Raw genomic sequence first — 27,525 nt, 5'->3', positions numbered from 1 at the left:
ACAACCCAGACTAATATGGCTTTGGGCTGGATCAGGTAATGACACTTGGCAAAACTGGATTCCCTTGACAGCTTCCACAGGCTCAGGGAATCATCTCCACTTGAGTAGAGGACAAAATAAGGATTTAAGAAGCAGGCGCCTCGGAAGGCACTCCCTGCTTTCCCAGACATTGTAGTCCCTGTGTGGAGCTGCTGTGGGAAACCCGGGGCCTCAGTTTCCCCAGATGCCCAACACAATGATGCCCCTCAGCCCCTTGCAGCAGGCACTATCTCTAAAGCCTGGCGGTTGTGTAACTGTCGACCATCTGTTACCCAGGAGCAGTGTCACAAAGCGCTGAGCAATGGACTACAGGCCGGTGCGGCAGCTCCCGCCTGGAGCCAAGAGCATCTCCGTGGCTTGCCTGGGGGTCCCCTGCAGAGCCTGAGGAGCACACTGCGCCAGCCTGAGCCTGCAGGCCGAAGGTGAGGCCCCTGGAAGACACGCAGAGGGCTTGAGATGCTGCAGGGATGGGTTCTCCTTCTGCTCCCCTCACTCCTCCCATTACAGTGATCTACCTGGATTTTTGCCCAGCCAGAGTGGCGGCTGGGGAGCCTACCCCAACACTTGAGTGTGCAGAGTTCTAATAAAGTTGAGTTCTGGAACCCCCCTCCCTGCTCCCTACCCTTCCCCCTGCCCCACCCTGCCCCCAGGTTCTATGTGATGGTCTGAGAGTTCAGCCGAACCTTAGGACAGGCTGCCAAGAGTGTTCAGCTTTTGTGGGCTCTTTGATTTCCACCTCTGTTCCCAACCCCAAACTTTTTATCCACAGCCTGGCCAAGGACGCGTTGGGGCTGTGGGGCAGGACTGCCCTGTGGCTGGATGAGCAGGTACCAAGCACAGGGTGCTTCTGGCAGATTCCTCCATATCTGACTCCACTTCTTGGGGGCTCTATTTTACTGGAGAATGATTTCCGAAGTCCTGCTCCACACCTGCCCCACCTCCACACAGGGTATGGGGCTCCCCCTCTGCCAAGCTCTGCAGGGAGAGGCAGGTGGTGGGGGCTGGGGAGGGGGGGCTGGACAGTGCTAGTTACATCATCCGCGCCTCCCCATCAGTCAGCTCCCCTCCAGCTCTGGCTGGGGACATGAAAATGACACTGGCATTTTCTGGCAGCTGCTGTCCCCCAGGCAGGACAGAGTTTTTCATACCCTTCTTTGAGGGATCAGGTGATCAGAAACACAGCACCTCGAATTCAGCCTTCACAACTATTCCCTCATTGTCAGAAGTATTACCATCCCCACCACTGTATAGGTGAAGAATCCAAGGCTGGGGAAAGGTAAAGGACTTGCCCACTATTCACACGGCTCCTAAATCTGACCCAGTCCAGGAACCCCTCGTCCAGTGACAGCAGCATGATTCCAGCCTAGTGGAGGCCTACAAGGGAATCCAATCCCTAATTTGCTCTGCATCTAGACCCAAATAGTTTGCATCTGCAAAAAGGAGGAGAACGCACTTTCCAAGGGCGTTTGGGAAAAGGCGGCTTTTCCCAGGGTCATTTTCCAGGTACACCATGAGTTGGCGCAACTTTGGACCCCTGCTTCCTTACAGGCACAGAGCCCTGATGCTTACAGGGAGAGAAAACCCTTAAGGGAGATAATTGCGCCTTAATTTTAAGACAGATTTCTTTAAAGTTAATTTTAGACCTGCTCAGCGTTCCATCGTTCCATTAAGCGGAAAAAGTTGCCAGGCACCTTCAGGCAGGCGTAGAAACACCCTGGGGAGCTGGCCGAACTCGGCCTCGGGCCTAAGCGGCCCAGGACAGCGAACCATGGTTGGGGGAGCAGCTCCGCCAGCGCCCGCGTCCCGCGATCCCACAGTCCCACGCCGGCTCCCGGAAGGCAGGTGCATTGGGGGCGGGCCCCGGGAGTGAGCTCCACGTGCAGCCCCCGCGGCGAGCGGGAAAGTCCTCCCAGGCCCCGCTCTGCCGGGCGCGGGTCGGCCCCGAGGTCCCAGCTGGGCGCTGGGGTGGCGGGGCGGCGGGGGCACAGTTCCTGCCCGGCCCCGCCCCAGCCCAGGCCGGCCCGGGAGCTGCGTGCGGGGCTCGGCTCGGGCGGCCCCAGAGCAGCACGGTGCGCCTCGGTCGGCGGGCGGCGGTAGCGCCCCCTTGCAGAGCCCCGCTCGCTCCCGCCCGGGCTTCCTCGGAGTCGCTCTGTCGGGCCCACGCTCTCCCTTCGCTCCCTCTCCTCCCTCCTCCCTTGTGTTCCTCCCGGGGTGCCGGGCACAGCCTCGGATTCCTCCCTCCCCGCAGCTCCAGTCCGTTTCCCTCGCGGCGGCGGCGGCGGGCGAGGCTGCGGCGGCGGCGGCGGCTCGGGGAGCATCTCGGCTGCCACTGCGCTTCTCCGGCGGGAGCGGGTGTCCAGCTTGGCTGCCTTTCGGTCCTTCCCTGCCGCTCTGCGCCCCGAGACCCCTGCCCTTGCTCCCTTTCCTCCGAAGCGGGCGGGGCCCCTGCCTAGCAGCTTCCCGCCGGCCCTGCACCGGGATCCCGGGGCCGCGGCTCTCGCGGACTCCTGCCCCTCCGACCCTGACCGCCAGGGGGTGCCCCAGGGGCGTAGCGCCGCGGAGAAGGCGAGGCAAACGGGACCATGCGGCGTCTGACTCGCCGCCTGGCGTTGCCGATCTTCGGGGTGCTCTGGATCACCGTGCTGCTGTTCTTCTGGGTAACCAAGAAGAAGTTGGAGGTGCCGCCGGGACCTGAAGTGCCGACCCCCAAGGTATGGGCTTGGGCGGCGTGGTGGGCGCGGGGCACTGGTTTGCAGGAGTGCGCGCAGCCCGCGCGCCGGGCTCGCGGGCTCCCGGGAAGCCGGGGAGGGGGTCTGGGTGCCGCGGGCAGGTAACAGGGCGCCGGATGCGGCCACAAGGCGCTATTTCTAGATTTTAAGAAGCTCTGGGCACCGCGGGTCCCGCGGAGCGTGGGAGTGGGAGTGGGTGTGGGTCGCGGGCGCGCGCTCGCGGACAGAGAGTGGCGCCGAACTTGGGCAGCGCGCGGGGGTCCCGGGGCGGAGGGGGCGCTGCAGACCAGCTGCCCAGGGGTGGCGGTCGGTGGACGCCGCGGCGAGTCGCGGGCGGTCGGGTCGGGAGGGCAGGGCAGGTGGGTGCTGGCGCCCGCGGGAAGTCTGGCCGCGGTGCTGACCTCCTTCCTTCCCGCAGCTGCCAGGCCCGACCAGGGGAGGCCGGAGGCCCGGGGTGCGCCGTGCGCGCGTGTGCATCGCGGGCGAGCGCGTGCAGCCTCCCGCAATCTTGCTGCCGGGGCCCACCGGCCTGTCGCCACCCGGCTTTCTAATTGTCCCCGAGCTCTCCAGCTGCGTGGGAAGTTGAATGTGCCCTGAACGCCACTGAGGAGCCTGTAAAAGCAGACGCCTTGGTGTTGGTGGGGAGTTGGGGAAATGAGGATCGAAGTGGCTTTTCCAACTCCTGCCCAGCCGTTCCTCCCAGCACAGGCAGAAGGTTCTCCCTTCGGGCTCACTCTTACCTGTCATTCGGAGCCCCCATTTCTCCTGCTCCCCTCTTTCACAGACCTCGCCACGGGACACAGAAGGAGGCCTGGGGGTTCCGGGCCAGGCAGGCATCATTTATGAACGGGGTCCAGAGCAGCCCTCCAGGGACTTGGGAAAAAGCCCTTGGAGGAGGTTATGGTCTCAAGCAGGAAGCTAATAAAAGGGGGGAGGGGCCGAGAGGGGAGTCTCCCCAGTAAGTTTGGTACAGAGGACCCACTCTGTGTCTGGTACACTGTGGGTGCTTCTTCGTAAGTCATTGTGTAAGTTGGGGGGGTCTCCTAATTTCATAGATTAAGAAGCAAGTTCAGTCTTTGTACCTTGCCTTAGTCATTCTGATTCGAACTCAGACCTCAGATATTCAGAATCTTTCCACTATATTAAGTTATGTCTTTCAGAGCCCCTTTTAGCTAAGTGTTCTGGCATGTAGGTTTTGGGATCTCACTAATGCCGAATTTATTGGTAGTGTGCTGTGTGCCAAATAGTGTGTTAGGGGCTATGGGTACAGAGATGTAGAACTTGCTCTTTGAGAATAGGAGATTTGCTCAGAAAGGGCCCAGGACCCTCCAGTTTGCAGAGGGCCATCAGGGTTCATGTCTCTGGGCATCATGGGAGCCTGGGGCCTTCCTGGAGGAGAAGGATGTAACAGAACTGAGTTGAGAAGGATGAACAGTAGGTTTGCCAGGAGGTAGGGAGGGCATTCCAGGTAGAGGTTAACTGTACCCAACAGGCTCAGAGGAATGACACAGCAGGTTGTGTGCGTTTGGCATAATTTGAGCATAGACCACGTGGCTGATGGCACGAGTGAGACTGAGGGCAGGTGGATAAGGGTCGGATTGAGTAGGACCTTGTGGGTGCTAGGGGCCCTTGGAGGGGTAGCAAGTAGGGGAGTGACGAGATCAGACTGGTGATTTCAAACAGCCTTTGGAGCACTGGATCAATTTTCTCACCTCAGACCTGCCTGTAGATCTGGAGAGCTTTTCTTCTTTTTCCCCCGGGGTGGGTCTGCTCCTTGTGTTGCGGTTAATGAAGCCTGCAGGGACATGAACTCTCTCCTGTTTTGCGTTGAACCTCATTACCTTAAGCTTACTTATTCTTAGTTTACACCAGGGAGCTGGGACAAGAAATCTCTATCCCTCTTTGTGCACTCTGTCTTTCGTCCTTACCCGCCTCTCCTTTAGTGTGCGCTGAACACACAATTATCGAATGCAGCTGTGTGCCCCGCTCTGTGCTAGGTTTGAAGGTTGCTGGGATGAGGACACTGGGTCCCTGCCCCCTTCCAGGGAGGTGGGAAGCTTCACAAATTCCTGGTTGAGGCAGAATTACAAACAAATGAGTAGTGGGTGGGGTGGAGGGAGTAATCTGATATTGGAATTCTGGGCAGAGTGCTGTGCAGGCATGGAAGAAGGGGGTCTTCTGGTTTTGACCCCTTGCTTTTTGTCTTTATTGCTTATTTCTGTTTTTTCCCCCATTTTCTGTGTTCTTTAGAAACACAAATTCTATAGACTTCTAAAATCGTGATTTCTTTTATTATTAGGCACCCTTATTAGTATATTTCTCCTTCCTGTTTTTCCCGTTTGTCTGACTTCACATGTCCACATATATTTGTTGTGTGTATTTGTGTCTGGCACACGTATCTGGAGAAAGAGATGGAGAGACAAAGAGTCCTTGGCGCCAGAATGATTTTATTGCCATGATGGATCTATTTCTGAAATTTGCACATCTTGCCCAGAGGAGTGTGGTTGGTTCCCAGACCCGAGTGCATGTCAGAATCCCCCGGAGAGCTCATTGAACACATGAGCTTTGCGGGTTATTGCCGTGATTAGGATTCTGTGGGTCTGGGAGAAGGTCCCAGAATCACTGTCTTTACAAGTGTTCCGTGTAAGTCGGAAGCCGCCTATTGATGGATAACATTTGGAGCTAGAAGAAGAATAGGAAGTATATTGATTTTTTTTCTTTTTCTTTTCTTTCTTTTTTTTTTTTTTTGCAGTTTAGCTGGCCCCATGTAAATATGGCTGAGTGAGTTCCGCCTTCTGGAGCTCCTCAGGGACCACGCTGGCATGAGCGTGTGTGCACATGTGAAATAACGGTAGCTAGAATTTATGTAGGGCTTCACATGTTCACAAACTCTAGTTCATGCATATTAGCTCATTTAATCTCCACAACAACTGCAGGGGTGGAAAATACTTTTATGCAGTTAAGACTGGATGATGAAATTTTACAATCGGCCCAAGCTAACAAGGTTATTATTAAGTGGCCACATCAGAGCTAAGAATGGAACCCGGATGCCTTAGGGAACTGCCCACTCAAAGGCCCAGTCCATGGTGCTCACTATGCTATGTGGACTGCCCGGGTCTACACTTGTGGGTGATGGGGGGAGGCTGGGGTATTTATAGCATGTGCTTCCCAACCTACTGTCCAGCATATCCATGGCTCAGTCCTAGGTGCTTGCCTTTGGAAAGCTCCAGGGAAGGCCGAGGGTGTTGGTGTACTTGGAGGGACGTCTGGCTCTGCCCTTGGAGGAGATCTCCTGGGGCAGAGGAGGCTCCTCTGACTGGACACACTGTGGTGGGGAGGGTCCCCTGGGAGGCTGCATCCAATGGTTGGAGCACCCCTGGTTTAGGAATCATTGCCAAGATAGAGCTTGTTTCCTCAACAGCAGAGATTCCGATGGGACACTTGTCTATTGTAGGGAAAGAACTCCGTTTTGAGCAAGTGCAGTACCCTGGCTTTTTCTAAGAAATAGTCCTGGGGGAGCTCTTGCCTTGGGTGTGTGGAAGCCTTCAGGAACTTTTCGTCTTGCCTGGGCATCTTCCCACTGTGGGAGAGGGTGTCAGCTTATTTTCCAAAGCATGAGCAGTGGGCTCCTTTCCTTTAAACAATTTAGAGAGGTCAGGGGTTTGGTGGAGGGACCAGAGACTGTGGCCGGGGCTTCTGGGCCCAGGTCCCCTCTGTGTAGCTTCTATGTAGCAAGCTGCCTTTCCTGGGGTCTAGGACAGTCTCTTATTCCCAGGCCCTTCCTTGCCTTCCCTGCCAGCTTTGGGAAGCATCCTTATTCACCTAGTGATGGGATCTCTAAAGTGGGCCTGATAATAAAATAAAACCCATGCCTTGTCACAATTCTGCTGATGTAGAGAAGGCATGCTGCACTCCTAGTTTAAGGAAATTAATTGGATTTCTTTCTTTTTCTTTTCTTTTCTTTTTCTTTTTTTTTTTTTAGTTCCAAGAAGGTCTGGTTCTATTAATAGCTCAAGTAAAGATTTCTTGAAGTTTGACTTTTTAATGTTGATTTGATTCTTTTACTGCCCCCCCACCAAATTCTGCAGAGCTCTAATTCCTAATTGAAAATCATAGAACAAGTTGGATGTCTTAATTCAAACTGTATTTCAGTGATAAATACTGTACCACTAAAAATATGTGAAACATGTTTTTATTTCTTCTCTCCCCTATCATTTGTTTGCCATTTGGAGAATTATACAATAACCGACAGAATTAAAAAAAAAAAAAAAAAAGGCAGCAAATTTGTCTCTGACTTCCAAGAAACTAAATTTAGTCCAGGGGCTTAGGGCTTAGTAAAAGCAAAAGAATTTGAAGCCTGAGGGTACTTTTTGAGGAAGGTACTGGAAATGTGAAGGCTTTGAATAAAGTGCCTCGGGCCCATGTAGATGTATTTGTGCTCTACTAGAAATAGAGCAAACACTATTAGAAAGGAGCTTGTCTCTCCGTAATATTTGCATACCACAAACGCCTGGAGTATGTGACACTGTTATTTTATTCCCCATTTAGAAGATGATTTCTCCTGTTTAAAAAAAAAATTATGAATTTTAGAAAGAGTGACCCTATTAATCTGCGGATACTCTGAGCATGCATATTGGACTCTGTCCAGGGAATTTTGACTCTGGCACGACCAGAAGTAGCCCGCTGTCAGATGAATGTTCATCCTTTCATTCATTCTTGTGTGTGGGTGCCTGTGCCCTGCGCTGGGCTGTTTTCCCCCCACTGTGGAGGTTCCTAGAGCAGGTGGAGGGTCGTGTTGCTTCGGGGTCCAGCAGGGGTCGCTATAAGAGGTTGGGAAATAAGAAAGCAGCAGGTTGGACTGTCGGGTGTCCAAAAATGGCATATCTTTGCTTTGTAGATATGAACAAGCTGCTTTTTTTTTTTTTTAAGATTTTATTTATTTATTTGACAGAGAGAAATCACAAGTAGATGGAGAGGCAGGCAGAGAGAGAGAGGGAAGCAGGCTCCCTGCTGAGCAGAGAGCCCGACGCGGGACTCGATCCCAGGACCCTGAGATCACGACCTGAGCCGAAGGCAGCGGCTTAACCCACTGAGCCACCCAGGTGCCCAACAAGCTGCTTTTTTAAAAAACCCTGCCCTCTCCCCCAGTCCTTCAAATCCAGGCCATTAGGCTGGTGAGAATCTCTTCACCCTGGGTTGTTTTTGGCCTGCCCAGGTTGTACCTGTGTCCCAGCTTGCTTTCCCAGCCAGCAGCACCCCCCACCCCCCCAGGACCCGACAAGAAGCCCTGTCCTAGGGACGGATGGATCTGTTCTGAGGGACCCTCTTTGAGTCAATTTGGGGAGCTCTCTGTCTCCCTAAACCCTGTTCCCCTGAGTGGCCTCATGCCTTTGGAAACTAAGACCAGGAATCCCTGTCTCAAATGTTCCTGTTGGCGTAGAATGATGCCAGCTCAAATCAGAGAAGACAAGGGGCAAAACCAAGAAGAGACATTAATGTCCCTGTCACAAGCCTCCCCAGCCTGTCTAGAGACAACCCTTTATCCAGGTTGCTCTGTGTTCGTATCATTTTAAAGTGTTAATTTCCACTCATCAGAGGTCATTTGTAAACAAAGCAGGGACAGAATGAGGCTACCGGGGCTGGTGCCCGAGGCCCAGGGTTTCCGCATGGCCTGCTTCAGCGTGTCTCGTCTACCTCCCTTGCCTGCATCCTCTCCCGCAGCTTTCCATCCCAAATTTCCTAAACAGTCTTAGCCATTTCCAGGCATGTGGGAAGGGATGTGTTGCCGTGCCCTTGTTGAGGGTCTGATGTGTACGGTTCTGTCGCTCTTCCAGAGCATCTCCAAGTCCCCATTGCATTTCTGGAAAAGCATCTGAATTAGAGAGCGGGGATCTGTCCCCTCCCCGCTCCTCTCTTCGGGGCAGTCTGTGAACCCTGCCATGGCTTTGCACATTCCGCCCCAGAGACCAACACTCTAGACCCACCATCTGCTGGGGAAGTGAGCGTGGCCGTGCCCGCTGCCCGCACCGGCGGGCTGCTGACTCTTGCCACGGGCTGTAGCGCCCTGAGAGGGTGATTGGCCTCCCTGCTCCCCAGCAGCCTCAGAGACACGCATGGCTCACTGGAGTCGGGAGACAGAGTCCCCATCCTCTCCTGGGAGCTCCTGTCCTGTAATCATGTGCAGTTTCACCTTCTGGCTTTTCTTTTATGTGTGGCAGCCTGTCGGCGGGCGCCAGGGGTAACTCAGGTCCTTTCTCCCAGGCCCAGTCTCCCCAGCTGTGAAATGGGGGTGACTTGCCATGGCCCCGGGGCCCGTCTGCCACTTGCTCCACCAGCAGTCTCTGTCGATTCGGGTGACTTGCAATTCACTCCAAAGTGAGACCTCATGGCTATAAATAATTATGCCACAGATACTCCGTGTCTATTACTTATCTTTTAATTATTTTACCAGAAACGCTAGATTAACCAAAAAAATAAATCAGTCTCCGAGTCCTCAGATGTTGAGCTGATTAAGAAAGAACCCCTTTGGGATATGTGAGAACACACACGCGTACTCGGGTGCCCTGGGGAGTTCTGCAGAAGCTCTGGAAATCTGCTGGCTCTGGTATTTTGGTATTTCAGAATAAATGGCCTGATGTGACCTTCTAGGGCAGCAGCCTTTACTTTTGGCAGCAGCTGCTGCCATCCTAGGACCTAATGAACGTGAGGAAGCCAAGAGGGGGGAGAGAGGAAGAGGTCTCTATGGCGTGAGCAGGGGGTCCTCCGTGCTCCTGCTGTCTTCCCTGCACTGTGTTCTTCCTCCTCTTATCTGCATCTCCTGAAGATCTGGTGGGGTCCAGAGTACAGAGCCCCGGGACACTTGGCTGAGAGCCCCAGGAAGAAGTCTGGAAGGACAGGAGCCTGGGACTTCCCTTGCAAGGCTCTAGCCAAGGTCAGGAGCAGCCTGCGTCCCTGCCGCTCTGGGTGAAATAGCGCTTCTTCATGAAGGAGAGAAGTGGCTGCCTTGCCCTGGGCCACCCTGGACCATTCCACTTGGATGCCCTGAGAGGGGCATCAGCCCTTCCCCGAGGGAACCCGGGAGCCCGCTGACCCCACTGCCTCCTGGACACTGCCGCTTCCTAGTAGCACGTCTCTTCCGCATACCACGCCCAGAGACAAGATTAGGCACTTAAAAAAATAATTAAATTCTCCTCATGTCACTTGTCTTCGTAACTGTAAGCACTACAGAGATCTTTCAAGGAAATGCAGGGAGGAGCGGCACACTCACATGTTCCTGCCATTGGGTTTGAATTCCCAGATGAGGAGAACAGCCACCCAGCTGCCTCCTTCCTAATGATCCCGGCTGTTCAAAGCCAATTTGCATCTCATTCCGGCCCAGGAGAGAGAGGGAAGCATCTACAGACCGGGTAGGACCACCCCGTCTCGACAGGATCTCTCCGAAAGAGGGTCGTCGTCTCTTTCCCTTGTCGCACTAAGGTTTAGAAATTAGGATTTTCTTCCCCGTGGTCGGGACTTGAGATTTATGTAGCTTCTCTTGTTCCTCGGAGAACAAGGTAGTCATTCATTACTTCCCTAACCCCCCCGCCCCCTCGCCACCCCGAGCCACAGAGAGGCTGGTCCAATCAATATTTATGCGCCCATCACTCGCAGCTGCGACATGCAGGCATCGAGGACGCCGTATTCCTTGATGGCCCCGGAAGAATTAGCTGGTGCCTGTAGATCAGGCTCATTGTTTTCCGGGATCTCGGGGAGATCAGGGCACGTGGTGCACAGATCAATTACGCTGCCTAGATAATTGGCTGCTAATAGATGGCCAATTGATGGCTGCCAGCTGGGGGCTGAATGACTGGCATTCTTACGGTGGGGCTGGGGTCTTCATCAGCAGAAGAGCGGCCTCAAAGCCTTGGTTAATTAACGGTGAATCAGGAACAGGACGTGAGCTGAGTGGGAGCTTCTTTCCCATACTACGTCCTGTGATGTTTTGTAGTTTACACAGTGTTCGCATTCACAGATGCCTCATTTGATCTTTCCTGCCGCCCCATGGGGTGGAGTTATTATTACTCTCCCTTTCTGAAGTGGGCAGGAGGCTCTGGAAGCACCCCCCAACTAGTAAGCGGCCTTGACCTCACTCTTTTGACTCGAAAGCTTGCACTCGCTCTATTATGGCCATGCTCAACTTCTGGTTAGCTCCCCGCTCCGGGGGAAATGAAACCTATTTTACATATGTGTATATTGTATGTATGTTTTCTTGTGGACGAGAAGTTAATGTTCTTGCTTAGAAATGACTCCCGACCTCTCAAACACCAGCATTGCTTTTCTGCATGCAAGAGGGAACTGAGAAGTGGATTTTAGGCGCACCAAGGAGCCAATCTCAGGAGGGCCACTGGAGGGGGCCAAGAGGACTTTGGGTTTTCTTTTAGGATGGGCCGAGTGTAACTTGCCCATAGGCCCTACAGAACCGTTCCACAGGATGTGGGAAGATGCTGGGCTTGAGTAGCTCTCTCCTTGTGCGGGTGAGCCCATGCTCGCCAGCCGGGTCCCTTCTGGGTTGGCGGGGGTTGAGGGGGGGTGACAGCAGGAAATGAGGCTCTGCCGTCAGTCAAAGTCAACAGGACTGTGCAATTAAGACAGACACCGTTGCTCTGAATCCCTTTCGTGATGAATGTAGTCCTTAAACAATCAGAAGCAATTCCCCTCTAAGAGGAAAAATGTCCTTTGAAAGAACCTCATAGGTTCTGTTGGAGATGCAAGGCAGGCGTGTGGGGGAGGACTCTAGGGAAGGGTCTTTAGGACACGTCACCTGAGCCTCTTTCTGGACGACAGAGGGCGCTCTGCCTGTGTCGTGCTCCTGGGCTGTGAGGACCCTTGATGACTGACTGCTTACTCCTGCTCTGTAATTGGGTTGCTGGCTGGACCCAGCACGGGGCTCCGCTGCTTTGTGGCTGCTTGAGAGGACCGGTGTGAGTTACAGTTGCTGCCCTGTGTGCGTGGTTCAGGGGCCGAAAGCATGAAATCAGGAGCTGCTAATGTCTTCCTGGATATTTCGTCAGTAATTCCGATGAACTACCGGAGGGCTCCTGGTGGTGCTTTTCTTATGTGGCCTGAATGACAAAGTCAGTGTCTGCTCCAAGATCCCAAGCAGAAACACGACTTTTCCACTCCTGTCGATTTCCGCTGAGCGCGGCAACATTAGAGGGAACTGTATTTTTAAAGCGCATGCATGGAGTTAGAAGGAAATAAACGGAAACCTCGAGCTTGATATTTTCCCTCTCCACTCGTAGGTCCCCATGATTTTCTAAGCATATTTGCTCAATTCTGGATAAGATGACTTGCTGTAATTCTCCCTGCCTCTTTTAAAACTCACATTACGGTTTCTGCTCTGGGTTTTAGCTTTTCCCTTAAAAACGAGGAATATTTTTGGAAAGCTTCTTGGTAGCGTCTGCGAAAGCCTAGCATAGGTACACACCTATGTGTCACTCCTAACTGTGAGCCCAAGAGAAGCACAGTCGTATTTCAGTGAATGTCACGCACCTGAGTAGGAGTTGGCGGGCTTTTTCTGGAAAGGGCCAGATAGTAAGTATTTTTGGTTTTTTAGGTTATACAGCTTCTGCTGTATCTACTCAACAGTGCTCTATCTACTCAACAGTGCTCTTGTAGAGCAACAGTACGTAAACAAATGGGTGTGGTTGTGTCCCCCAAAACTTCATTTATGGACACTGAAATTTGAACCCCATAACTTTTGCATCTTATGAAGTATTCTCCTTTTAGGATTATGTATTTTCAAATATTTGTACGTGTGAACTGCTTTCTTTGCAGTTCACAGGATGTGCTAAAACAGGTCAGGGGCAGGCCAGACTTGACACTGGGATTCTGTTTATATTCAGTATGGAAACAGGCAAAACTCATCTGTGATGTTAGAAGTCAGTTTCACAGGGACCTTTGGTTGGAGTCTGTGACAGGAAGGAGGCAGGAGTGGGATGCCTGGGTGGCGCAGCCAGTGAAACATCTGCCTTCAGTTCAGGTCATGATCTCAGGGTCATGATCGAACCCCGAGTTGGGCTCCCTGCTGGGGTGGGGGGAGTCTCTTTCCTCACTCTGCCTCCCTCCAACCCACTCATGTTCTCTCTCTCTCTCTCAAATAAGTAAATAAATAAATAAGATCTTAAAAAAATAGGGGACATTTGGGGAGAACTGGTTCTGTTCAGTTTCTTGATCTGGGTACTGGTTACTCAGGTGTGTTTACTTTGTGAAAATCCATCCGACGTGTGCCCTTTTCTGTGTGGATTTCGCTTCAGTGAAAAGTTAAAAAAAAAAAAATCTGGACTGCATGTGTGGCTTCTGACTCAGATTTTAGCACCTTCTCTGGGGTCAGAGCATAATGGTTTTTATTCTTTTTGTAGCTCTTGATTCCTGTTTCCCAGATGAGACGGTCTCTGGAGAAAGGTCTTGGTATGTCTTTCCGGTTTCCCAAATCTCATTCCCTTTTATAATCAGGGAGATGTTTAACAGCTGGTGTGGTCCAGCCAACCGAAGTTTTTCTTGACACCAACTCATGTAGGTTCTATTTCTTCAGTAATTTGAATTACTGGTTCAGCAGGAAACAGGAAGAACAATAACTTTGTAGTCAGAATGTCATCCAACTCTGTATTGTTTACTTTATTGTAAATACTGGTCCACAGGGGTCAATAATATAGTTTTATATTCCTTAAAGAAGGAAAACCAAAGTGTGTACTGAGTGTTAATCCCTTCATCACTGGATCATAGGAAGATGGGGAGGAGTCCAGGAGGGTGGGTGTGGCTGGAAGGCTTTCAGGACAGTGGGAACTGTGAGTAGGACGTTAGCTGGTGTCACTGTCCCATACTGAATCCATAGCGCTTCTGGGAATGAGACACATCTTGTTTCGACCATAAACTATTGGATGCAGTGGTTTTATGTCGGAAGCCAGCTCTTCTAGGACAAGTCATTTTATAACAATATTCAAGGAGGAAACTTTACAACAGTTTCAAAGAGAAATATATTGCGCTTTCGGCACCGTTTGACAGCCTTATGAGCACTTCGCTCCTGTGGATGACTGGAAATGTTTCTGGTCCCAGGGTTGAACTTGAAAAAAGGAAATCTGCAAGTATCACGTTCTTGTGAGCACAGAGGCGTGCTTCAGGACTGATCGGAGAGGGGGCAGTGAGAATTGATCCACAGATGGGAAAACGCTCAGGCCGTCGTAGATGGCTAGCTGCTCCAACATCATCTCTCCGAGAGGAGGACTCCCTCATCCCGCATAATAGCACCAATTATTCCGTTGTTTGTGCTAAGGAGTTGAAAGCTATCGTGTGCCGGGGAAAATACTCAGCACGGAGCAGTAATTACGGATCAGCTGATGATAAAAGATGCATTGGATTGACTGCTAATTAGATTATTAGCACCAAAAACAAATATCTGCTATTAATACCATAAATAAGCCACGTTTATGATATTTTCTACTGCAAGTGCATATTTCTTTTTATAATGTGCAATTGCCTTTCTTCTCTTTGGGGGCCAAGACTTTCAGTTTTCCCCAGCCATACTAAGTATATTTGTTCATTGAGCTATAATCCGGGTCATCTTGTTTTCTTCCAGTCTCAAGCAGCGGGATCGAGAGAGCTGGTATGTGTAGTCAGTGCCACACATCAGGTCCTGAAATGTGTTAGATCCTTCCAGAGAAAAAGCATCCAGGTCTTTCCCACTGGGCACAGCATTATTGTGAAGGGCAAGGAATTGTAGAGTTTTCCCTGTGAGATCAGTGCTGGAGTTCATTGCCAAAGAAATGAGCCAGTTGCTTTTTTGGTGGCATTTTAAGATTTGGTCCTTTTTGTCCTGGGCTCAAGGTGGATGGGACAGACACTTGGGTGTTTCAGTTGCCAGCACCCCCCTCCCCCACTGAGTTGGCCATCTTTCTACAAGTAAGTTGATGGTGTGTGCCCAGCAGTGTGAGACTCCAGCTGTCTTCCCATCTTGGGTGGCTGTGAGTTTCAAGGCTAGGACCATTGGAAAGAGCCCTCGGGAGCTTCCTGGGTTGCCTGGAGAGAGAGGCCCACTCCAGCAAGAGCCAAGGGACAGCTCTGGCCATGACCTTGGTAAGCGGTGCAAGTGACTGTCGAGTGTCTTGTGTGAAATTGTAGAGATGGATTTGGTTCAAGACCACCATTATGTGCCAGGAGTCTTTGCAGGAAGGAGAGTTTTCTTTGGGGGGAGGGGTGCATGACTGCCTGTTGGGAGAAATGCTAGGTGCTTATCTGAGTTAAGTCATTCATTCATATATTTTTTTAAGATTTTATTTATTTATTTGACAGAGAGAGAGATCACAAGTAGGCAGAGAGGTCACAAGTAGGCAGAAAGGCAGGCAGAGAGGGGGGGGAAGCAGGCTCCCCGCTGAGCAGAGAGCCCAATGTGGGGCTCAATCCCAGGACCCTGAGATCATGACCTGAGCCGAAGGCAGAGGCTTTAACCCACTGAGCCACCCAGGTGCCCCAAGTCATTCATTCTTAAAACCATCCTAGGAGATGGGCAGGCTCCTCATCACAGTCACGCTGGGTGTGGAAGGCTGGCGCCCTTCTGATTACACGGTGTCTGAACTATACAGGTTGTTCAAATGTTCTCTGGGTGATGCTGATTAGCCTTATTTTACCGATGAAGACCTTGAGGTTCAAGTTCCAATAACTTGCCAAAATTAGTAGAGCTGGTAAGTGGCGGAGCTGAGACAGGTCTGGGTGATTCTGGACCCCATGCTGGGGCACCGTCAGGATGGTTCACAAGGGGGGGGCAGTGAGTTCCTTGAAGGAGTTCCCCCTTTTGAGTGCCTCGCCAGTGTGGAGTGACAGAGTGAGCAAATGCCCCTGTCCCTGGGTCACACTCGTCAGTTCATCCTGCAAGCCACTATGGGGTGAGTGTGAAGCCCACTGCCGGCGGTGTCCCAGCTGGGTGCTGCCCTCCTTGCCCAGGGCAGATCTGGGGCAGTCGTGGAGTATGGAGGTGGGGCTGCCTTCTGGCTCCTGGCTGCCCTTCTAGAACCGTCTCCCTCCTGGATTTTATATCGTGTTGTGTATTATTGGAAGGATACAACTGTGTCTCTACGATGGCTTTTTCACAGTGAAAGGGACTGAAAGATGAACAGGAATCTTTTCTCTCTTTTGAGTCAAAGTGGAACGTGAGGCCAAGGGGAGAGAGAAACCTTATTTGACTTCACGGGATAAAGGTTTGAGAAGATTGCCTTTGAATTTACTAGTTGTCTTTGCAAGGTTGACTTTCTTCCCTTGATCATGTCCCTCTTGTGTTAGCTCAGAAAACTCAGTTGAAGGTCAGTCTCATCCTGAAAAGCTGTTTCACTGAAACAGGAACCTGTTATTCCACAAGGCCTCTTATTAGAAGCAGCAGCATTTAGGGGATGGTCTTTGAAAGTCATTTCGGTGATTTTTGAAGAAATACATTTGCTTGGATCTACTCATCCCCAACGTGTTTGCTGTTTGAAAAGCATAGGCGCATCTAGGTGGCTCATTGGTTAAGGCTTTGCTTTTGGCTGGGGTCATGATCCCAGGGTACTGGAATTGAGCCCCGCATTAGGCTCCCTGCTTCTCCCTCTCCCACGCCCCTTGCTTGTGTTGTCTGTCTCGCTCTCTCTCTCTCTGCCAAATAAATAAATAAAATCTTAAAAAAAAAAAAGGAAAGCATAACACTAGTTTCAGGAGGACAGGAAAGGAAAACCAACTTCAGGATAGAAAATAGGGTGACAGAGCAACCCAGTTTGATTGAATTTGCCAGGCATGACTGTTGGGTTTCTATACTTTTGGGGTACCCAAGACATGGCCCACAGCCAGTCCCTTCTTCCTGTTGTTTATGGATGGCTGGGGAACTAAGAATGGCTTTTTTAAAAAATATTTTTTAATGGCTGGAAAAAAACTTGGAAGAAAAATAATATTTTGTGACACATGAAAGCTATATGAGATTCAAATTCCAACGTCCATAAATAAAGTTTTATGGGGACACAGTCATGCTGGCTCCTTTATGTGGTGGCCTTTGTACTGTAGCGGCAGAGCTGAGCAGCGAGGAAGGCTGGATGGGTTACAAAGCCAACATTTTAAGGGGCCCTTGAGAGGAAACATTCGCTAATCCCTGCCCCAGACCTTTGTTTCTCCAAGTAGGACTTCTGGGCAGGGATGTTGATTCCCCTGAAAGTTGGTTAGAAATCCTAAATCTCAGGCCACCCCTACCGATTATACACCTGCATCGAGGCACAGCTCCCATGTGGTTTCTGTACAATTCAAGTTTGAGAAACGCTGGGTTAGAGGTCAACTAACTCTTCCAGAAAGCTTGTGTGGGACAAACTGAGGTCTAGAGTCGGTTTCATTATTTCCCTATTTATTGTGGATTCCACCGGATTGGATCATTCAGGACTAAACTCCTATCCTCCCCCGCCTCCCCATGTTGGACTGGGGATTCTTCTGCTACTTTGAGCTGCACAAAGAGCCAGTGCCTTGAAACAGGATAGGAGTTTAAATTCTTGAATCATCTTGAATCTTCCAGGCATTGTGGTCAGAGCGAGAACATCATTGACCAAAGCCTTTCCTCCGTGCCTTGAAACAGGATAGGAGTTTGAATTCTTGAATCATCTTCAGTCTTCCAGGCATTGTGGTCAGAGCAAGAACATCATTAACCAAAGCCTTCATGGTTGTGCTGCTCCCAGGCTGGTGGGTTCCGTGTGACACCAGAGGCCCCCCGCACTCAGGGTCCCGCCTCCTTAGTGTCAGCAGCGAGCCATTCTTCTTGGATCTTGTGACCCTCTGAGCACTCGCCCCCCTCTCAACTCTTAGGACTGACTGCCTCAATTGTCTTTCCAAGTTGGAGGAATTCCCTTTTTCCGTTACACCCTGGGTTACGTATTCATTCAAGGACATTGGCTTTTACACATCACCTCTGCAGAAGCAAGGGAGCATTGAGCCCTGGTTATGTGCTGAGATGGGGGGTTAGGGTAGGGCTGGGGTTGGAGAAAGTGGAGAAGAAATATAATGAATATCCCAATACATTATCTCACCACACTTGCGGTATATTATGATACAGTTGATGGGACAACCCATGGCATCTAGGACAGTAGTAGACAGACGGTCTTCCTGTAGAAAAAGAGGTAACTCCTACAAGAATTTAGAGAGAGGGAGACTGTGTGGGTGACAGGGGCAAGGGAGGTCTTCTGAGGTGCTGGGACTCCCAACAAGAGTGACCAGAGGTCAGTGGAAACCAGGTGTGGAAGAGTTTGAAAATAAAGTCATTTGCTTATTTTTGCTCTAAGATGCACGTTATGTCTGAAGGTAAACAGCTATCCCCAGTTGGGAATATTATACCCCTACCCCCTGGGGACTTGGTTCAGTAAATGTTTTGGGTTTGAGAGTTTTAACTGCTCAGAGTATCCTCATTGCTTTTAAAGTAGCAATTCCTTGAAATTTGAACTTGATGTTCCCGGTCTTGAATGAGAGTAACTGTGTATGTTCTCCATTTCTCACCAACGTCCATTCTGTTTTTTTCTGACCACCTGTTTTCATCTTTAATTCATGTGGCTGCTCTTAAAGAAATGCTCCCTGGAAAAATCTATCTCACCTGTCTACATTCCCTTGAGTGAAGGCTTGGCAGGGCTGTGGCCAAAAGTCACCTAGAACAGTCATGTCCTCTGAAGGGTATGCTTGGGGTCCTGAGTCCTAGAGACTTGAGTCGGTGCACATTAGTTGGAGACATGGAGGAATGATGACATCCTGGCTGGTTCCTGGGAGGACGGATCACAGGATCTAAAGCTTCCCTTCTTCTTGTATATACCAGGTAGCCCAAGGCTGATGGCGTTTTTGCATTAACTGTGATGTGTGGCTGATCCACTGTGCCTCTTTCCATATCACCCTCTTGGGAAGGTAGATTAGGAAAGAACCTAATTCAGTGGACACACAAATAGGTTCATGATGTACCACGTTAAAAAAAAAAAAAAAGTAGGATTCAAAATTGTGTCCATAGTAGGACCTTATTTTGTTTAACACAAGATGTATATGGAGGAGAAAAAAAAAAAAAACTTAGAACATCAAAAGGGGTGATTTATCTAAATGGGATATTGTCTAGGCTGTATTTCTCATTGCTGCTAATTAATTAATTGTTGGATTGATTGATTTTGACTTATCTGCTCCCCAGTTCCCTCCACTCCCACGTCTCCCCACTTTTACATAACAATGTAGTAACCTGGATATGTAAACTTCAGTATCTTTCTCTGTGCACCTGTCATTGGTACAGAAACAGAGATAAGCCTTTACAGATCTGTTATGGCCGTTATTACAAAGGAGAGGAGAAATTGATCGTACTGTGTATCTCTTTGCATTTTACTCAGCGTTTAATCACATAGCCTAGAAATCCTCAGGTCAGCCAGCTTGTTTTTAATGACTGCCTAATATTCTGTGGTATGGATGTGCTTTATTTCATTCCCTTTTTTCCTTTTGGTGGGTATCTATTTTGTCTCTTAGCTTTGTCACCAAACACAGTGTTGCAGTAAATATCTGTGCACACACATTCTCCCATGTTGGGGCTTTTGTTTCTACGTGATGGATTTTGAGGAACGGGAATTCTGAGTCAAAGGGAATCTGATTTTTATGCTAATGGGTATATATTAAGATTGCTTTTAGAAGTGGTGTAATCATGCACATTTCCACCAGCAAAGGGAGAGTTCTCTCTTCCCAGCATCCTCTTTAACATAAATGTTCTTCTTTCCCCTTTGCCATTCGAAAGGGTGGGAAACAGGATCCTATTTTAACGTTACATTCCTCTGACCACCAGGGAAGTTGGATATGTTCTCGGATGTTTATTGTCCTAAAGATCTGCACTTCTGTGATGGATCTGTTCATATCCTCTGCCCATTTTCCCCTGGGCTGTTTAGCCTTTTCTTGTTAGTTACAAGAGCTCTTTGTATGTGGTAGACAGCTTTTTATAGGTCATGTGTATTACAGATTTTTTTTCTAATCATTTGTTACACTGTTGATTTTGTTTATGGTGTATATTGCCATATACTTTTTTTTGCTTGTTTTCATATAGTTAAATATGTCTTTTTAATTATAGCTAATGACCATTCTGTCTCATTATAAAGATCTTCCTGATGTCTAGGTTGTATATAGAACATCCTAAATTTCCTTTTCTACATGACTTAAAATATTTTTAAATCTTAAGTCTATCTGGAATTAATGTTTATGTCTAGTTTGAGGTAGGGATTCAACTCCGTTTTCTTCTAAATGGGTCTTCATTTGTGTCAATATCAGTAATTAAAGAAAATATTATTTCCTCCAGTGACTGACACACTACTTTTGTCATATATTTATTTCCCATAAATATTGAGTTTTAGTTCTGGGAAATCCATTCTGTTCTGTTGACCTGTATATCTCTTACTATGCCAATATCCTACTTTTACTGGAATTTTTAAATTAAATCCAGTAGTTACTTGAATAATCCATTAGGTTTCCTAGGTATAAAATCATATCATTATCAAAATGAATTAAGTGTATCTCTCTTTTGGAATATCTCTTGATTATTTCATTATCTTGTTTTGGATTAATGAGAACATTCAAAATGCCACATCTTGCTAATACAGAACTTTTTCTTGATTTTTGATGCAAATAGCTCTAATGTTTCACTATTTACTATCCTCTTTTCTGAAATACTCTTTATTGTATGCTAGTAATTTCCTTTTCCTGTTTTACCTCATTTTTTAAAAATAAGAAATGATTTTTTAAAATTTTTCCATATCTTGATTGAATTATATAACTTTTCTCTTTTTTGATGTAGTGAATTATTTTGATTTCTTTATATAAACCATCTTTGCATTCCTGGAATAAACTCTATACAGTCACGGTTTATTTATTTATTTATTTTTATGTTGCTGGATTTTATTTGTTGTTGTTTATTTGGAATTTTAACATTTGCATTCATGAATTAGATTGATTTATTTTTTGGTACTCTATCAGAATGTGTATTTAAGACTATACTGCTTCCATACAATGAATTAGGAAGATTTTTTTTTTAATATGTGGAGATAGTTAAATAATTTGGGTGTTATCTGTTCTTTAATGACCACATGAAACTCAGCTCAAATGATCTGGCCCTGATGACTTCTCCAGTGGTACCCCTTGACTACCTTAGGAACCTATTTTTTTTTTTTTACAAGATTTTATTTACTTATTTAAGAGAGAGAGAAACACAAGCAGGGGGAAAAGCAGAGGGAGAAGTGGACTCAGCAAGTGGACTCCTTGCTGAACAGGAAACCCACAACGCAGGGGTCATTGAGCAGCACGATGAGATCATGAACTGAGCTGAAGGCAGATGCTTAACCAGCTGAGCCACACAAGCAGCCCCTTGCATGCCTATTTTTATTTTCAGTCCAATATGGTAATGTTTGTATTTTAATAGGAGTATTCTACATATCATGATTTGTGGACTAATTGATATATTGAAAATTTACTATTTATTTTTATCTTTCTCCTTTATATTATTTTCACTAGTTTAGCCAACGGTCATTGGCCATTTCAATTCCTCTGTCCTTTTTCCATTGGGACATCTTATTGTGCCATTAACACTGACTGTTACCTTCCTTTTCAGGGCACTGAAATACCTATTTCCATGAAAACAAAATATCAGCGAGTTTTCCCTGCTAAGAAGTTTTCCTCGCCCACTCATTATCAACCTGAGGAGTTGAGCCTCGTGTGACAATTTTTACTTCCTTAGGCTTGCTTCTGCTGAAAGCAAGTGGAACTTCAGACAGCTTTTACTCCCTTCATCTTCTACCATCCTAATTTCCAGGCTTTGCTGAGATAATTTAACACCTCTAGAACTAAATGTCAGGTTTTCTTTGCATAATGCCTCTTTTTCAAGTACTCTTATTTGTGACTTACATTACACGTTCCAAGCACTTTATTACTCTTTAAACATAACAACTCACAAGGTTCACCACTGTATTCTCTTGATCTTGCCTGTCTTGAGATTTCTGTTTGAATTCATTCATTTTTTTTTTTTTTTTAACCTGAGCATTTTCCTCAGATGGCGTGTGTGGCTTATCTTTCCTGTGATTGCCTTGTATACCCATGAATATTCTGCAGCTTGAACAGGTGAGTAACATCTGGCTTGGCTACCTGCCAGTCTGTGGATGGCTTCCCACTGTCTTTCTGATTTTGGTTTTGCAAATGGCAGGTATACTTGAAGCCTGATTATTTTTCCTTTGTAAGTTATCTCTTCTTTCTGATTGGGGCCTGGGGAGATTTTCTGCTTCTCCTTGGAACTTAGGAACACACCTTGGGACATGTCCTTTTCCACAACTCTTACGAGCTTGGTACCATTTGTAGACTTGGGTCTTCCTTCAAAGGAAAATCTCTACTTTTATTACTTTAACTCTGTCTGTTCTTTTTCTGTTCATTTTTCTTGTACTGTTATCCACAGATTAGGTCTTTGGGGGTGGATATGTTCTCCTGAAATCTTTTTGCCCCTGATCTTTAGGTCTTTGTGGTTCTGCTCTTGTTGTGATATTTTTTCCTATTTGATCTTCCAGGACACTGATTCTGGTCTCTACAGCAGTGATCCCTTTTGTCAACTCATCTGATGAACTTTTTAGTATGAAGATCATATTTTTGGTTCCAGGGAGTCTATCTGGATGTGTGTGTTGTGAATGAATGTCAGGAAGTGCTATTATTTTTGTTCTTTGTGCCCTCCAGCAGCTCTGTTTCATCAGCAGCCTCCCCTTTCTAAATGTTTTGCTCCTTCTTCCCTCTGGCTTCTGGTACCCTCTGTGGGTGGCTCTTTCCCTTTGTCTGTTTGGATGAAGCTTAGAACCAGCTGTCTGGCTGTCTTCAGATAGGAGCAGCAGGGAGTGGTGATGGTCTTGTCATCTTGACTTCTGTACTTTAGGGTACTTCCATTTGGTTAGTGTCATTTCCCTGAGACAACAGAAGGAACCCGCTGAATCGCTCTCGCTCCAGGCTAGAGAGGAGTTGATGGGCCTGTTCAGCTTCCAGCCCTACCTCTGGGCCAGGGAGATGGAAGGCCCTCTCCAGAGTGCTCGTGGCAGGGAGAGCTGCCTTCCTCCCCGGGCTCCATCTCACTCTTGGCTGAGCTGTCCGTAGGATTTGGGGGCTCTGCCCTTGCTCTGCACCTCTGTGCTCTTGTTCCCTCTGCTGTCTTTGCTGTCTCTGATGTTCTGCCTCAGCTTTCTCCATCCAGCTCTGCAGGACCCTTGCTCCCCTCTCACAGGTGACTCTCACAGACTCCCCACCACCCTGCGTGCTGGCCTCTGGGCCCGCCAGGCTCACGAGAGCACCCTGCAGTTGGACTGAATCGAGAGAGACGACAGCTCCGGATGTTAGCAGGCACACATTCAAGACTCTGTTGTCCCAAATGGCTTCCTCAATGTCTGAATTTTCAGTTGTGAATTTTCAGAAACGTCTGTGCAAGTTCTGTTCTAAGATTTAGGTTTCTTTGAACCTAAATCATTAACTTAATGATTTAGGTTCAAAGAAGTTGAACCTAAAGAAGTTAATGTTAAACTTAATCATAATTAAGTTCTGGTAGGAGGTAGAGTCTTTGCATCAACTTTCGTATCCTGCCACATCCTGGGAGAGGGGTTTTGCTTTGGTTTTTACTGGGAAATGGTTGCTGTGATTCTATCGCCACTGCATAGAGTAACACTACTGGATAGGCCTCGCTCATCTGGACTTAAGTGGCTTCCTTATGGGGCCAGTTGGGAACTTCTAGGCTTCATTCATCACAAAGTAAGAGTTCCAGGAGGATATGAGGATGAGATTCTTTAACCAGAGAAAGGAGGATTTGATGTAACATGAGCATCAAAGTGAAGAACCTGGGGATGGCAAGAATGAGATTTGAAGTAAAATCAGGGACAAACTCCATGGTGTTGTGGGCCGATGAGCATAGAATTAGATCTTGTTCCCTAGAGAGGACAGAGTGCTTCATGGACCCTAGATTGCTGGGAAATCAATAGGCCAAGTTTTTATCAGATGTCCCTCAAGTGAGGAGAACTGGAATGAATGATCATAAATAGGTCATGAATGTTGGCCATTTTTCTTTGAAGACTGGGGCATATTCCAAAGATTACCTCATGAAGAATTCAGGAGGTCCTCACCCTTTTCAAAATGTATTAAATAACTCTTGCATACAGAATAGTGTTCCCAGTGCTGCCAGATCTCATCTGATCTCCACCTGACACTCTGTGAGGCAGGTTTTTCACACTTTACATGACTAAGAAGGGAGTGACTTATTCAAGGTCATGGGTCAGTAAATGCCTGTGGCACGCCTTTGAGAGTGATCAGGGGGCCTGACTCGGATGGGACAGTGTTGTTGAAAAGCATAGGTTTGGCGGTGCCTGGGTGGCTCAGTCAGGTAAGCATCCGACTTCAGCTCAGGTCCTGATCTTGGGGTCCCGTGTTGGGCTCCCTGCTCAGTGGGGAGTCTGCTGCTTCTCCCTCTCCCTCTCCCCTCCCCCGGCTTGTGCTAGCTCTCACACTCAAACAACTAAATAAATACAATCTTTAAAAGGAGAAAAAAAAAAAAAAAGAAAAGCATAGGTTTTGGTTGAGGATTTGTTCAAACAGTGCTCAGAGTAAGAAGGCAAGGATGGCGTGTTTGCCTTCCTGCTCGTGCCTCCCGGCAGCAGCATTTCAGGAATACTTCTGCTGGTTGGGCAGAGTGTGACCGCTGGCCTTCTCTAAAGGGTGGTCTCTCAGGGAATTTGAGACTGAAATGGGAGCTCAGGTCCCCTGTGGAACAGGAAGGGATACAAAGAAGGAGAAAGAAGCAAATCTACAGAGCGCTAGGGAGAGGAGGCACCCAGCCCCCCAGCTGGAGGCAGCTACCCTCTGTGGCTCTGGCCTGTTGCTAATGGTGCTTCTGGTGGACTGTTTAACACATGGAAAGAGAAATAAGCTAGGAGAAAGAAGCAAAACAGACGGAGGAGGAGAAGGAGGAGGGGGAGGATAGGGGTGAGGGGGAGGGGGAAAGGATCAAATGGAAACTCAGCTTGCCTAGAAAAAGTGATCAGGTGGGGACCTCCATTTGGAGCAAGACTGTAAGCAAGTCCCTGTTGACCTGTATCCTCTTGCTTCACGTGGAAAGGTGAAGGGCGCTCGGGGTGCGCTCATGCTCACAGGGACACAGCCGGGATTCTCCGGGGGCCGGGCTCAGGGCTGAGCCTTGTGCGGTATTTTGTTATGGTTTACTTGCTGTTTGATGGGCTGTAGTTTGAAGTCCTGGATGAAAGCCACACATGGGGTTCACACAAAAGATGTCCCAGACACAGCCGTCTGGGGAACAAGCAGACAGTCCTCCCTGACTCCTCCTCCCCCTTGCCTTTGGCTTTTCTGCTGTGGATTCAGTGAACAAATTGAATTCGACCCCTGTTTAGAGACTTACCTGCCAGTGTGACGAGCGCTGAACTCGCGTTGGGGGAATAAAAGTACAAGCAGGCCCTTTGCCCTGGAGTCTTGTGGCCTCTAGCAGGGTAGCCTTCCTGGGAGACGTTGTCTTGGTGTCCTCGGAGCTTGCTCACGTGGGCTTCCTGGATCTGCATGCTGGGCTGCTCAACCGTGGCCTTTCCTCGACCGCAATCTGGAAGGTTCCCTGGAGTTTCAGAGCTGAAGTGAGAGGAAGCGTTGTGTTCTCTACCTTGCCCTGGTTTGTGGTCTTTGAGGCTCTGGAGTCCTCGCTGTTTAAAATTCTCAGGCTCTGCTGGCGAATACACCCTAAGAGTGAGGGGTAGTTTGGCTACCTGTCTTACAACTGGAGTACAACCCTCTCAGGGATGTGGCGTTCTGTTCCAGGCTCCCACCTTTTCCTTAATTCCCCTGAGTCCATTTGAGTCATATTTTTGAAAATCATACTAAGAAGATTTTTCTGCTTGAATCCAGCACTGGTGGAAGTTGCTACAAGGTTCGCAGATTCAGTTTTTCCCACTCAGAGAAAAAGACCAATCAGCTTGACATTAATTCCCCGGAATTTGAGAACAGATGGTTTTCTGAGCACTTAGGAAAAAAATGGGGTGATTGCCAGAGCTAGCCTGCCCTCCCCCCCAAGAACATAGCATGCTTTCTTCCCTCTGGGAGGTCCACTGGGAGGTCAAGAGAAGGACACAGCAAGAGATGGCCAACACCTAGCCCAGGGGCCGTAGCTCCCTCCCCTGGCAGTCCAAGGAGCCGGCTCCAACTGTCCCGTGCCAGCATTCATCCACAGTTTTCATGGAAGCCAGCACATGCTCGGCATCTCCTGTTACACCGTGATTTTGCTTGTTAAAGATTGCCTTCTGGATTAAAAAAACAGGGTTCTTTTGTGACTTTTAAAATCCCTGGCCTGTTCCATCTCCAAGATGCCTCGTGTTTGAGAGACCTGTCCCCCAGAATCACAACGAGTGGGACAACCTTTGACTTGACGAGCCAGTGAGTGGAGTGCCTAGAAATGGGAGAATCTGTGTGCTTCTTGCATTTATAGGGAATACAAGCATTTAAGAAGTAAGAAGGGGAGAAAGAAGGATCTCGTCTAGGTGTTCAGAGGCCTGGAATATTGTTTCAGAGAAAGGAAATACAGAAATTAAACCTTTTTTTTTTTTTTTGAAAGATGGGACTCAAAGACAAGGAAAGAATGGATTTGTTTTTAACGATTTCAAGTAGAATTGAGGCTGTTCCTGCAATTGTTGGAAATAAAATTGGTTAGAAATGATGTCAGCAGAGAGTGGGGACTGTGAACCAGGAAAATAAATGAGCTCTGAAATCACCTTCTATTTTATAAATATTGTTTCTGGAGCTGAGAAAATTGAGACAGATTATTCCTCTTTCTCTCTCCCAAGCTATGGGTGGAAGAAGCCCTGAGTATCCCATTTGGACCTCGCAAGGAGCATCTCATCTTGTCCTGGCGCGCTAAGTAGCTTTGTCTGCATTTAGACACACTCCATTTCCCCTTCAAGGACCACTATCAGCAGTAGCCAATTACAAACACACCTCATAACACATTATTGAGACACACTGCACGCAAATAAGCTGGAGAGATGTTTAATGAATGTACTGCGTCGTGTCCGTGACAATCTGTCCGCACTGCCGTAGGACAGAGGGGCCCGGTCCTGTGTGTGTGCATCTCTGTGTCTATGTGCGTATGAGCGTTGCATTTTCCGTGCGTCCTAATTAGACATAATTCGAGCCAAAGCAGTTCACACTTTCAAGGAAGGAGAAAGGGCATCGTTTCCCATTCTGACAGGCTCCTTTGAAGCCTCCGATTCCTCGTCTTTGGTTTTCTAAAGCTATCAGCGCTATTAGCTGCCTGAATTCATCTCAGAACGAGGAATGATGCATTTTCAGACTCACTGGGTGGCTTCTTTCTTTTCGCTGCTTCTCGTGGAGAGGCGAAAGGTGGGCAATTGCGAGAAATGTTACTTAGGCAGTCACTTCCTTCCCTTGTGCTGCTGCTGGCTTGGGTGTATAGTGCGAGTTTGCTGGGTTTTATTTTTCTCTGCCATTTGCCGTTGCTGTTGGTCTTGGAGTGACGATGGCATTTTACCACGGTGACAGCTGCATTCCAGGCCTGGGTGGAGTGGCAGCTGATTCACAAAAGCTCCAGGCCTTCCCTTATGGTGTTGGGGGTCTGGGTTCTGGGGGTGACACCACAGTTAGGCTCAGGGGACAGACCAGAGTCTTCATTTGTTGAGGCAGGGAGCCTTTGAGTTTATCTGACCTG

The 27,525-nt window shown here is 48.4% G+C and overlaps 1 protein-coding gene across 1 annotated transcript in view; it reads left to right on the top strand.

Annotated features, from left to right (window-relative positions):
• The first annotated feature begins 2,021 nt into the window (after positions 1-2,021).
• Positions 2,022-27,525, top strand: part of GALNT14 (polypeptide N-acetylgalactosaminyltransferase 14) — a 213,709-nt gene continuing 188,205 nt past the window's right edge. The window contains exon 1 of the mRNA XM_082744351.1: positions 2,022-2,750. Within this exon, the coding sequence (XP_082600477.1) occupies positions 2,622-2,750 (129 nt within the window). The 5' untranslated portion in view covers positions 2,022-2,621. The remainder of the gene's footprint in view (positions 2,751-27,525) is intronic.

The sequence above is a fragment of the Mustela nivalis genome (genome assembly GCF_964662115.1).
Source record: "Mustela nivalis genome assembly, chromosome: 8".
NCBI lineage: Eukaryota > Metazoa > Chordata > Mammalia > Carnivora > Mustelidae > Mustela > Mustela nivalis.
Note: the sequence above shows the minus strand (reverse complement) of the source record. Positions and strands in the feature narration are given on the sequence as shown.